Consider the following 13,898-nt stretch of genomic DNA (forward strand, 5'->3'; position numbering starts at 1 on the left):
AATCAGCACATACATTTAGTGCTATGGATTATTAGAGGAGGGCCCCAAACTGTGTTTTGCCTAGGGCCCCATGATGTCTAAATCTAGCTGTGTACTGAGCACCTACCCTTAGGATTTACCTAAAGCAGGTGAACATCTGTCCAGGTCACTATCACAATGAGGTTTTCTCACCCCAGTGATCAACCTTGTATATCATCCTTTTCTTTATTTTAAAGCAACATGTTGTGAACATCAGATTGTTTATTGTAGACTACCTCCATATTATCCATGGCCTGCAGTATTGCTGCAAGAGAACACCTGTTGCTGGAACTGAGAGGCAGAAACAGCTGATTATATTTGTGCTAATTGTGGTGGTGTTCTTGGAATTTGAGGTATATTGAAAAAAATGAGTGTTTACAGATAAGCATGTTCTAGTTCTCCTGCTGTTGAAACCTCCCACACCCAGCTGATGATCTCTGCTATTGAGCACAAAGTTCTAAACATTTCAGAGCTGATTACTATGTCTAGGTAAATGGCTCAAAATGTTTTTAAATATTGAAGGGAGACTGTTCTATTTACCATCATTTGCTGTAAAGTAGCCAATAGTCATCCTCAGGGGACACCAATGTTGCTTTGAGAAGAATTCACTTTGGGGATCCAGTTTTCTATAAAAGAAGACAGTTATGGTAACAAACAACCACCACATGAGAGAATTCCTGAACCAGTCTCATATATCACTTAGGTGTAATCCCCCTCCCCCAATTGTTTTCGAAATCAGGGAGATATCTTCTTCCCTAAAATTAATCTGGAAGGTGCTACCCACTACTTATTCACAGACCTAAACACCCACAAAGAAAAAAGCAAGTATCCTTTAGGGTGCACTGAGGATCAAATATTCGTTTTTTTTATAAAAAATTATTGTTATTGTATAAAATGTTGTCTCTTATTATCATAGCCAAAATACCTTGTCTTATACCCCTTTCACATCGCACTTTTAAAACGGTAAATTGCCGTTTTTTTTCCCTTTTTTAAAACGTTTAAGCCTGCACTGTGAATGCACCACAGCCGATTTACCGTTTAAAGTTAACTGGCATTTCGAACCGTGTAAAAAGCAGAGTCCTACACGGTTCCTTGCCGTTTTTTGTGCAATGTGAATGTGTACAATGCTATGCATTCACAGTGCAGGCTTAAACGTTTTAAAAAGGGGAAAAAAACGGCAATTTACGTTTTAAAAGTGCGATGTGAAAGGGGTATAAACCGGTATTTAAAACGGTAATCTGCGGCAATGTAAGGCTCTGACCCGTTTTAATTACCGTTTTAAAATACCGGTTTTTAAAACGTGTCGGCGATGTGAAAGTGGTATTAGTGAAATATAAAAAAAAAGAGATATAAATATGTGAATAAAGAATACGAAAAAATTGTGTTTTAAAAAAGAGAGACCGATATATGTGTCAGCTAAATTTATTTTCAATTTTTGTGGGCAAACGTTGCCTTCTTTAATAAATTTATTAAAGCTGCTGTCTAAATATCATAAGTCTTATAGCAGCTATAGTTAGGAGGGATTATCAGGCTTCTTACTGAGGTAGTTAAATTATTGCAATTTCCTTGTGGCTTTCACTGATAACTGTATCAGTGCCACTAAACTGTTGCAATATTATTTCAACCTTTGTTAGAACCTGTTAGGATGCTTAGACAACATATGCAGGGCCGGTGCAAGGCACCGGAGCGCCCCAGGCGAGTCGGGCTGGGGGCACCCCGGTGCCGGGGGAGGGGGGGTACCTGTCCTGCAACACTGTGTATTTAAAGCTGGCGGCGGTGGCAAAGAGGGGTCCCTGCAGTCAACGAGCGCTATCCACCGGGCTATGCGGAAGCGCTTCTGTTGTGAAAACACTGGCCGCATGGCGCACGCTGATTGGCTGAATCTCAGTGTTTTCGGACAGTGTTTTCACAACAGAAGCGCTTCCGCATAGCCCGGCGGATAGCGCTCGTTATTTCTTATTGACTACAGGGACCCCTCGCTGCCTCCGCCGCCAGCTTTAAATACACAGAGCCGCAGGACAGGTACCCCCGCGGCACGGGGGGCAAAATGCTGCCCTCCAGTGGCCGGCGCCCTAGGCAAATGCCTAGATTTGCCTAGTGGTGGCGCCGGCCCTGAACATATGCCAGTAATTTTACACAATTATATGAGACACTTGTAAGGATAATGTTAGTCAGGCAGGTTCTGTAATATATCTTTCAACACGTGCCCTCAAATGAGCAGCAGGTCTTTTGTGATTCACATTTAATGGATGTCAGTAAACTGTCAATATAATTCCACATCATAGTACTAAGGGATGCCACTGTGAATGTTATATTAGTATCAGAGTATGCTCTTTCTTTTGTACTAAGTGATCTGTACATATATGTTTATATCTGTAAATAAGCGGTATACACACCAGATTCGGTACCAAGCACTTTCATGTGTATATACACTCTAACCGAGGCATGTCCAAAGTCCGGCCTGAGGGCCAATTGCGGCCATTGCTGCCATTTCAAGCGGCCCGCAGCCTCCAGCCAGAAGTGGGTGGAGCATCAGATGCGGGACACACAGCACTAAAGGTGGGGCCCCAGCAAGTGTGCCTTAACCTTGCTGTCTGCAGCAGTGAGGAGGTGCCGGTCGCCACAGTGAGATGTGTTTGACGTCTTTCAGGTGAGTATGCATCCAACCCCTGCAGCTGCAATTGTATATCACCCTCCTCCGCAATCACAGTGACAGCAGTGTGTGGGGAGGGAGTGCAGCAAGGGGGAAGCTTGCTCCCGTAACATGCAGAGTGGAGAAGGACGGCAGCAGGAGCCCAAACATCTCCTGTCCTTGCAGTTCCTGCTTTGCCTCTCTGTCCTCTGGCTCGCACAAGGGTCTGGGAAACATACAGAGAAGGGAGGGGACAGGCAGGGGGACATATAGTCAATGGGGGTAGAGTGGGGGACATACAGTGAAGGAGGGTCAGGCTGGGGGACATACAGTGAATGGAGGCAGTGATGGACATTCAGAGAAAGGGGGGCAGGCTGTGGGACATAGTAAACGGGAGTAATTCAGTGAATGGGAGTCATAAAGTGAATGGGGGCAGAGTGGGGAACATACAGTGAAGGAGGAGCAGGCTGGAGGACATACAGAGAAGGGAGGGGGCAGGCAGGGGTTCATAAAGTGAATGGGGGCAGATTGGGGGACATACAGTGAAGGAGGGTCAGGCTTTGGGACATACAGTGAATGGAGGGTCAGACTTTGGGACATACAGTGAATGGAGGCAGTGATGGACATTCAGAGAAGGGGGATAGGCTGGGGGACAAAGTGAATGGGTGCAGAGTGGGGAACATACAGTGAAGGAGGAGCAGGCTGGAGGACATACAGAGAAGGGAGGGGGCAGGCAGGGGGACATACAGTCAATGGGGGCAGAGTGGGGGACATACAGTGAAGGAGGGTCAGGCTGGGGGACATACAGTGAATGGAGGCAGTGACGGACATTCAGAGAAAGGGGGGCAGGCTGTGGGACATAGTGAATGGGGGCAGATTGGGGGACATACAGTGAAGGAGAGTCAGGCTTTGGGAGATACAGTGAATGGATGGAGGGTCAGACTTGGAGACATACAGTAAATGGAGGCAGTGATGGACATTCAGAGAAGGGGGGATAGGCTGGGGGACAGAGTGAATGGGTGCAGAGTGGGAAACATACAGTGAATGGTGAACATACAGTGAAGGAGGAGCAGGCTGGGGGACATATAGAGAAAGATGGTCAGGCAGGGGAATATACAGTGAAGGGGCAGAGTGGGGGACATACAGTGAATGGGGGCAGGCTGGAGGAAATACAGAGAAGGGGGGAAGTCTAGGGAATATACAGTGAAGGGGCATGCTGGGGGACATAAAGTGAATGGGGGCAGAGTGGGGCACTATTCTGATGTGATTAATGATTCAAAGAATGTCAGACTGAATGGTCGGCCCCCCACATTTTCACCTCACCAAATCTGACCCTCATGGCAAAAAGTTCGGACACCCCTGCTCTAACCCTTGCTATATTCAAAATGCAGGGTTTTACGAGTTATACAAGAATATTCTCTAATTACTTCCATATACTACAGGGCTGATACATAACAGCTCATATTCATAAAGTTAAAGCTTCAGCTTCAACAGTACCACTTGCCCGGAAATAAGGGTGTCACCGTCGGGACTACTATGGCTATATTTTTATGTTAATCAGCCCATGTTACGTTTATATATCCATTAAGCCAATGCGCTATGATTCTCCTCTATACTGAAACAATGTCACAGAACTTTAAATGTACAGGTTTCCCTATTGCCGTGCCCAAAATTGAGCGGTAAACCGCCGAGACTAGCGTGATGAGAATTATGTGGTCTTCATAGTCTGGCATCCATTAATGGGTCAACATTATCCAAAGTATCCAGTGTATTATTTAGCAATCTGCTTAATGGAAAACGGACTTACTATTGCCGTTATGACTCATCAGCCGCCAGAGCCGCTTGCTAAGTGTGTACGCAATAAGACAAATTAGGCCTTCTGGCGTCCCTCCGATCTCTCGCAGCTATCAAGGGGTCTGTATGTTAATACATATTGTACCCACTTTTGCTGCCTAGAGAGACAGAGTTTACTTCAATATTATTGCCAGGCTAAATATGAGTTGCTGCCGCCTCCTATATATCAGGGCTCGCATGGGATACGTGTCCCCGGCGAGTGCTGCAGCTGCTACTCGTGTTCTTACTGCACTACAAAGACATTATACGTTAATGGATTATACTAGCATTATAACTGAGATGCATCTAATCACTTGCATAAGATATGCATTCCCTCTATTGCTTGCTAAGCTACACACAACACATATCTGTCCTCTCTAACAGCCTACGATCGTTTCACTACCGCTTCATCAAGGCATCAATGATATAACTCTTAACCATGTTTTCAACACCAATGGCACTAATCTAAAGGAATTTGAGTCCTTGTTCACAATAGCAAAGGATTCTAGACTTTCTGTAATGTAGTGGCTGCTCTCAATGCATTAGAGGACAGTATGTCATTACCTCCAGTTTATCAGATCTTCAATAGGCATAAACATACAGTACTGTATGTAGCATTGGAGGAATATCAGTTGCACCATCGGACCCCTGAGCAGCCTCAGTATACTTACCATCCTTTCTAGCAGCCTAACCCTGACCCCCCCCCCCCCAGTGCCTATCCCTGACCCCAATACTCCACCGTATAAACCGAACTCCACCTCCCACAGCCTAAACTCCCCCCTCCAAGAAGCCTTGCCCTAAGTCACAAGTGCCTAACCCCCTCTTCCCTGGCCGCATGCCAGCTAGCCCAACATACTTACTGATTGGTATTCCAGTGTCTGTATCCTGATCTATTGGGAGTTCTGGTGCCGAACTTCTAATGGCGTCTGTATACTGAATACCGGTATCATGACCGGTTAACATCCTAGTAATGTTATGAGAGTAACTAGTAATGTTTGTCACTGATATAACACCTTTAAAGATTTTTTTTTTAAGAATTATAAATGTTTAAGAGGAAATGAAGACCATCCCAATCATTGGCACACAAACAGACACATTGGCAGTTTCTAAGCCTCTTAGTGTTCTAGTATGCTATGTTTTTTGGGAGTAGGAATCTGTGAATAATCACCAACTCCTGTTTATAGGAGGTGCAGCTATACCCAGGACAATAATCACAGTTTTGTATATTCAAAATACAATAATATTTATTTTCATTAATGTCAAAAAATCAACAATTTATCGAAGTGCACTTCTAACACAATAAAATAGACACACAAGACAAACTACATATAACATAACATTCCCTATAAATGTATTATGAGGCTATATTTGCTACAATGAGGCTATGTTAATTAAGGCTTTTTTGGTACAAATGTATATAAGGCAATGGAAAAATAGTTACCAGTCCCGCATTAGAGAGTTAGTATCTCCTGTGGCCACATACACGTAGTCTCTCAGCAAAAATGGCTCAGTGCATTGCGGGGTTTTGCCTCGAGTGCGCTTCCGGATTTTACTTCCAGAAGTAAAACCCAGAAGCGCACTCGTGGCAAAACCCTGCGAATGTCTATAAAAGAGTGGCAGTGGAGTATTGAGGCTTATCTGAGGAAGCCGCCGACGCACCAGTGGTGGAGAAACGCGTATGTAAGCCTCAAGGAAGGTTACCAAATACCGCTGCTAACCGCAAATCATCCTGCACTGAGCCATTTTTGCTGAGAGACTAAATCTGTCACTGTGGACCTGACTGGTATCTAAGCCTGGGAGTGTGGAGTCCAGCTGAAAGCACTCAAAAGGGGCATCTATACCCCATATAAAAAGACTGCCTAAAATCACACCAGGAAGGAACATCCTTAAATACAGCCGTTTGGCCACAGGAGATACTAACTCTCTAATGTGGGACTGGTAACTATTTTTCCATTGCCTCATATACATATGTACCAAAAAAGCCTCAATTACCAAAGCCTCATTGTAGCAAATATAGCCTCATAATACATTTATAGGGAATGTTATGTTATATGTAGTTTGTCTTGTGCGTCTATTTTATTGTGCTAGAAGTGCACTTCGATAAATTGTTGATTTTATGACATTTATGAAAATAAATATTATTGTATTTTGAATATACAAAACTGTGATTATTGTCCTGGGTATAGCTGCGCCTCCTATAAACAGGAGTTGGTGATTATTCACAGATTCCTACTCCCAAAAGGTTTCTCTAGAGGGTCACAAAAACCTCTGACTATAGGGGGCGGCATCTTGGACCCGGGTAATAAAAGGATCCCCCCATTTTTAATAGGAAATATCAGCGCTCTTGTGTGACACATTGTCACTCCCCCCAACCTAGTATGCTAAGTGGCGGTTTTGATGACAGGGCACAGATACATGGCTGCTAGTCTGTATTGTTTAGAGGCTTTAATTTATAGTTGGCAAGGTGGTCTTGTGTTTCTTTTTATGTTTTATTGTGAAACCTGTTTTCCGGCCAGCAATGGCAGTTGTACAGTAGTATAATGGTTTATTTATTTATGTAAGTTGAATAAAAGGTGATGGTCTGGTTGTATTGCTGCCCTGTGCCGTTGGTATTTGTTAATCTGGGTTAGTGTCTAGACTTTTCCTGCATGCTGAATTTCATAGCGGAGGATGGTTGTGACAGTTCCAAGTCAGAGTCGGATTAATTGGCTTCAGTTCTTGTTACTGTAATTGATTCTTTTCTTGGCCATTTTTTTTGCATTTATTTTATTTTCTGTTTAATCATTTTCTGGGAATGACTCTCCGCTCTGCTTGGTTAATTGAGGTATTAGCACAACCAAATATAATGACAATCCCTTTGCTGGCCAAAAATGGCATACATAGATAATCTCCATGTTGATGGTTTTTAAACTGCATTTTGCAAGTTAAAGTGAAATCCGCCAGGTTTCCGTTCTTTTGTCTAACTAGATTGTATTATTGGAGAGTTCCATGGCTCCTTTTTCTAATATCTGTAATCTGCATAAAATTAACAAAAGTATTCTGCAAGTAATTAAAAATGATCATTTGAATGATTATGCTGGCTGTCATACATAACAAAATAAGAGGGAGATGTACTAAGCCTTGGAGAGAGAGTAAAGGCCCCCTTACATTTGTCCGACTTGTCATAACGACAAGTCGGACCCGATTGTCCCAGCAGCTCCCCGGGAGGGATCACATGCGATGGCACTTCATGTGCCAAGTTTTGCATGTGATGAATCGCATGCGATTTATCACATGCCACTCCCGGGGAGCTGCAGGGACAATGGGAGCGGGGGACAGCAGCAGGAATATGCCCGCAAACAGAGAGTGGGCAGGGGGGGGTCGGGGTGCAGGGAGCCGGGCAGGAAGCCGCTGGGCAGGGAGCAGGGGGGGCGGCGGCGCAGAGTACCAGGGAGCCGGGCAGGAGAACACGATGCAGCAGCAGCACTTCCAAAAAAAAAGAAAAACCCCATACAAACGAATAGGAAGCCATTGATTGGCTGAGACCTCTCTCAGCCAATGAGCGATTGGCTGAGAGAGGTCTCAGCCAATCGCTGATTGGCTGAGAGAGGTCTCAGCCAATGAATAGCTTCCTATGCGTTTGTATGGCCCTTTTTTTTTTAAGTGCTGCTGCTGCAGCGTCTTCTCCTGCCCGGCTCCCTGTACTCTGTGCCGCTCCCGCTGATGCTGCCCGGCTCCCTGCGCCTGACTCTGGTAGGTCTCCTGTTGTGGGGGAGCACAGCTCCAGGCAGCACATAAGATTTAGCAAATCTTATGTGCAGCCCGTCCGACCTCCCATCTCCGATCCGATGCGCATGGGGCCGCGCATCGGGTCGGAGGGGATGTCACCATATGCGATTTGGGACGATTTCACGGCCCGATTCATCCGAATCGGGCAAAATCGCGCCCAAATCGCATAATGTAAGGGGGCCTTAAGATTGCATTTAGGAGCTGATTGGCTGGTAGTTTATCTCTCTTCACTCTTCAGTGCTTAGTACATCTTACCCTAAAGGTGTTCACATATAAAGGGCATAGCATAGGTACAGGTTCTCAAACTAGGTCCTCAGGACCCCACATACTGTAGTTCATGTTTTTCAGGTCAACTCTGGATTTAAAATTTCACAGATAGTTATACACAGTGCTGGGAGACCTGGAAAACATGACCTGTGTGGGGTCCTAAGTACCTGGTCTGAGAACCACTGGCCTATGGCATCTTAAAACTTTAATTGGATGCTGTGTTTCCAATTTGTATTTGATGGGGAACAAAATGCTTGGTAGATTGCACTAAATTAGTACTACAAAATGTTCGGCACACTAAGGACCCCTAGATAAGAGAGAGTCAGACTTTGCTTTTGATCACAGGTCCCCCTGTTGCACCTGAAGAAGTTATGGTGCATCCTGGGCCTACACCCGTTACACTGCTTGTTACTTGGAGGCCACCAGTACTGTCGCCAACAGGAACTTCCAATGGAGCAAATGTGACTGGATTTTCTGTGTATGCAAGAGGACAAAAGGTAAGTTCCTGGTCTTAGATACCAGTCTATGGGCCTAATTCATACCTGATCGCATGACAAATTTGTTCTCAAAATGGGAAAACTATGTTGCACTGCAAGTGGGGCAGATGTAATGTGTAGAGAGAGTTAGTATTTATCCTGCACAGAAACAAAATAATTCTCCAAAATCTGTCTGAAATCTAAATCGCAGTTTAAAAACATGAAATGTGGCATTCTTTTGGACAAGAAAGTGTTATATAACATTCATCATTTTTACACTGATGAAAGGTAATTTGTCTTTGCCTTTTTGCCAGCTAATTGAGGAAAAGATAGAGAAGTAGACATTCTTAGCACTTTTAAATATAGCAACTGCAATTCACACCTGTGAACCTACGTCTTGTATTTCCGAGAACACTAAAGAGACAGACTTTTGTAATGACATTCTATTGTTAAAAATCTAAATAAAGACATGACTCATTTGGAGATGACTGTGCAGCATCAAATCCATTATCTTCCACTCATTCAATGATATACCTGTAACTCCTCAAGAACTGACAGCAACAGTTGTGTTCATGCAAATTGGCCACAGAATTTAATGAGTACATAAATAGTTAAACCAGATAGTATCACATAATTATAACTATTTATAAAGCTCTGTATAAAAATGTGTAACTTCCAAAATGACTTTTTACCCTTTGATACATTACATCATAAGCTTCTTCATTTATTTGACAACTTATTGTCCCAGCTTTGTGTCTATGCAGCTTTTGCTGTTTCCACTGTACCCAGGCTTCCAGAATACCGTAGGGCTAATGAAGAGTTATCCAAAAATCCATTTTAAGTGCATTCTCCGGGCTGAATAGCTCCGGGAGATAAATTAGCCCACTTTAAATTACATTAACTATTAGAATAGACTACCCTAGACAATATCTTTAATACTTATGTATGAAACAAAGTATGTGTTAACTGAGCCATCAGAAAGGAAAGGTGCCACTACAGTATCTCAATCCGGCACAAATAGATATCGGATATTTTAGGACATGTGGAAACTTTAGCATGTTGATGTATATACAGGGTCCCGAGTCCACAGTTCTATAGATTAATAATCCATGCCCTGTAGATTCGCCTCCATAATTTGTATTGGAATACCTCAACAAGGAAAATATAATACAGAATACCAAAGTATCACCTTCCAAATATAATATATATCCTATTTCCACCACACATGCTTCTCTTTCCTCAATCTAGTTACACATTATAATGTAAATCATCCACTACTTGAGCCATTCAGTTTAATCCCCCACTTCCTTTATTGCTCCACAGACCATAAGGTTATTCCCTGATCATCCTGTTCCACTTTTCCACATATTATTTTTCTACAATTGGGGAGGTGTTGCTGATATCCTTGAAACTGTATATAGTAGATATGCTGTCAGTGGAAATTGTATATAGTAGGTAATATGGCCAAGGAAACTGTGAAGCAGTCCATTTTTCAATGGAAAGTAGATGGGCTATCCATGAAACTGTATATAGTGGGGAGGTTATCCGTGAAATCTGTATATAAGAGATAGACTGTCCTTGAAAACTGTATATATTATGTAGTCTGTCAGTGTTTTACTTCTCAGCCCTCTGGTGGGTTTTTGTTCTGTAAGTGCAGGTGGCAGAAGTGGTGTTTCCTGCAGCAGAGAACATTGTGGTGGATCTCCTAAAAATACTCAATTTGGATGCCAAGGAAGTTACAGTGAGAACCTTGTCTGCACAAGGGGAATCCAATGACTCCATTACTGCTGTAATTCCACCTAATTTACTGGTGCCTCCAACACAACAACACCCAAGGACTATGTCCAAATGCAAGCCATTAGCAAGCGCTGGCATACCAGATACCAAAGATGAACATGTATGCCCACACAGAAAAGCAGAAGAGCACTGGGATCACCCTCATTCAGTATCTAATATTCATGGACACAACTTAGAACCTCCAACATCCAATTTCCACAGCCCTGGTCATGGCAGAAGGTCTCCTTCTCCACAGCGAATACTTCCACAACCACAAGGTGCTCCCATTTCGAATACAATGGCCAAAGCAATGGCAAGAGAAGCAGCACAGAGGGTTGCTGAGAGTAACAGGGTAACGTATGCATGCTCATATAAAGAGCCTCTAATTTATATTTACTCATTAACTTACACATGAAGTTCATTACTGTGTGCTTGTATTCCTCAATATAAGCAATATTGACCGATGGTTACAATTACTGGTATATTCTTAAGGTGCCCATACACTATGATGACTTTGCAGAGGCGATCCTCCTGGGCGGCAAGACTGCATATGATCCACTATATGTAATCCCACCAAAGGCTGCCAAAAGGCTTGAGCTCTGATGTGATGCTCATGGAACCGCGTATCACAACAGACCTGATGTCAAACTCAAGTGTTTTGGTTACTTTTTATCCGATATCTCGACAGAATTGGATGAAAAGTGACCAAATTGCAGTGGAATCGCCCTAGTCTATGGTCACCTTTACAGAAACAGTTCTCATATACTGAATTACACCAGTGCTTTCCAAAGGTGGTCCTCAAGGCATCCCAAGATTCATTCAGGTTTTAGGTATATCACTGCTTGCGCACAGATGGTATAATCAACCTAACTGAGGTACTAATAAAGTCTCCTGTGCCTTGAGAACAGCTTTTGGAAACAACTGCATTACACAATAGCAAGCTAGATGTTAAAGTAATTCAGATTATTATTATTATTATAATAACTGCAGTTAATGATTCTTGCATATACCACTATGGAGGTCAAAATAGCAGCACTGGCAATATAATGTAATAAACTACTTCTGTCCGATCATGTGAGCTTGCTATTAAATAATAAATACACAAGTGTGTTACATTTGCAGCTGACATCACAGTTACTATATTTTCTAATTGCTTTTTTTTTAACTTGAATACTTTTGCAATTATGCTCCACAGGGCAGAATTAGTTAGCCTGGGGGTTATGTCAAGTGGACCACCTGGGTGCAGTTCCCAGAGCTGCTTATGTATAGGGCCCCAAACAGCCCTGAGGCAACAGTTGATCCATATTTCTGCTTGTACTGTATCTCTGGAGGCAGGGTGCGGCCAGGGATAATAGTTGTCTTGGAGCTGCTCCCGGGTTCGCTACAGACTTTAATTAAACTGGGCAGTTTACCTGAGACCGTACAACAAAAGATCTGCAGATAATTGAATCCGACCCAGTATTAAGACATACAGTATGAATGTTGTCTACATTTATGTACATGAGTTTTTGATTTGTATGTTAACTTAATTTAACTTTGCCAGGTATTGCTTATATTTAGTGATTTAGAGCAATAGATATTACATATGTTTACCTGATTTGTCAGTCTGTACATACTGGATGTGCTTACTAAAAGGTTTTCCAGTCACTGGAATGTTACAATAATGTTACTATCAGTATTGTTGATAATAGATAACCTAGATAAGTCACTGAAAGCATCATATATGTATGTATATATCTTTTATTCTGACTACTTTCGTTGTTATCCAACTCAGAATGAGAAGCGGAACCTGTTCAGTGAGCGGAGTAATGCAGTACACGATGCTAACTCAGATGAGGAAGAGGATGGATACGACTCTCCTCACATTAAAAGAAAAGGAGCATCTGTCGATGAGTTTCTAAAAGGTTCAGAGCTTGGAAAGCAGGTGATTATCATTGTGACGTTTTGAATGTACTGCAAATTATCCATCACATGCAGTTGCTCTAAACTTTTCTTTTTGGTGCGCCAGGTCCTGTGCAACTTGGCTTGAATAGAGCGTCTTTTCTGCATCTTGTTCAATCTAACGTGTGCCTTATTCCCAATGCCATGCGACAAATCCCCTTTACAAGACTGCTCTGACCATGTTCTATGCAGCACCAGTATATATGTGTGCGACTGAGTTAATCTGTGCACAAAGAGCAACAATGCAGTAGCTTTTTCACATCAGGTTCCAGATATAAAAGTATCAGTTCATATTAATCTTTGCAGTTTCATAATGTGATTTTGTAAATTGCTTTACAGTTAAGATTCACATTAGATAAAGACACTACACTGTTCAGCGTGCAAGGCGTACTAAGGCTAGGTAAACGAGGATGAGGTGTATCAGGTAACCACACAGGTAAGAATGCTGACACAGGAACAATGTTAGTTATCAGTAATATGCAGGAAGCAGTGCCAGATTTTCCACAAGGCAACATACAGTAGGCAGCTGCCTAGGGCCCAGCAGGACCCAAGGGGCCCCATAAAGATATTCTGGCTGTACAAAACGTTCCCGAGTCTGAATGTCTGGGAATCGGAGTACACCTGATGAGTCAATTAGTTGACCAATCCTAGACATTCCTGCCTGGGACCACAAGTTGGGTGAGAGATTTTAGGTATATATGGGAGCCACGATAAGGCTATCAAAAGTGGTTTTGAGCAGGCTGCCTCCAGAGTCAGTGCGGGTACTCTTTACTCAGGCCTGGGTCTGATGGAGAGGACCGGGACTCGCTACCCCCTCCTGTGTTGTAGGGAGCTGGGCAGTGGGAGAGAGAGGACAGGCTGACACTGCAGCAAAACTTCTTTTCCCCGCCCAGCACACGCTGTTCAGTGCTATTTGCTGATCTGTAGAGAGGCAGCTGCAATGACAGCATGTCCTCTCCCTGCGCTGGTAGGCCTTCGCACCTGCACCCCCACTGGCGACTGCACACACCAACTTTTTGTTATTAACAGTGATATTGCCACACCACCTCCTGTAGGTCATGCCCCTTCATTTTACCGGGGCCCAGCTGACCTGTCAGTGCCCTTGCCGCAGAGTGATGTCATGTTATGCAAGTGAACTTTTAGCGGTAGACTGTGCACACTCCAAGGTATTATATCGATGCCACCTG

General features: G+C 43.3%; 1 protein-coding gene across 18 annotated transcripts in view; it reads left to right on the plus strand.

Moving 5' to 3' along the window:
• The window catches only part of RIMBP2 (RIMS binding protein 2), a 359,110-nt gene that overhangs the window by 270,914 nt on the left and 74,298 nt on the right, over positions 1-13,898 (plus strand). For all 18 annotated transcript variants that reach the window (XM_083150351.1, XM_083150360.1, XM_083150314.1 and 15 more), the window contains 3 exons: positions 8,864-9,015; positions 10,652-11,122; positions 12,545-12,694. In XM_083150351.1, coding sequence (XP_083006477.1) covers positions 8,864-9,015; positions 10,652-11,122; positions 12,545-12,694 — 773 coding nt within the window. The remainder of the gene's footprint in view (positions 1-8,863; positions 9,016-10,651; positions 11,123-12,544; positions 12,695-13,898) is intronic.

The sequence above is a fragment of the Crinia signifera genome, chromosome 1, assembly GCF_055691185.1.
Source record: "Crinia signifera chromosome 1, ASM5569118v1, whole genome shotgun sequence".
NCBI lineage: Eukaryota > Metazoa > Chordata > Amphibia > Anura > Myobatrachidae > Crinia > Crinia signifera.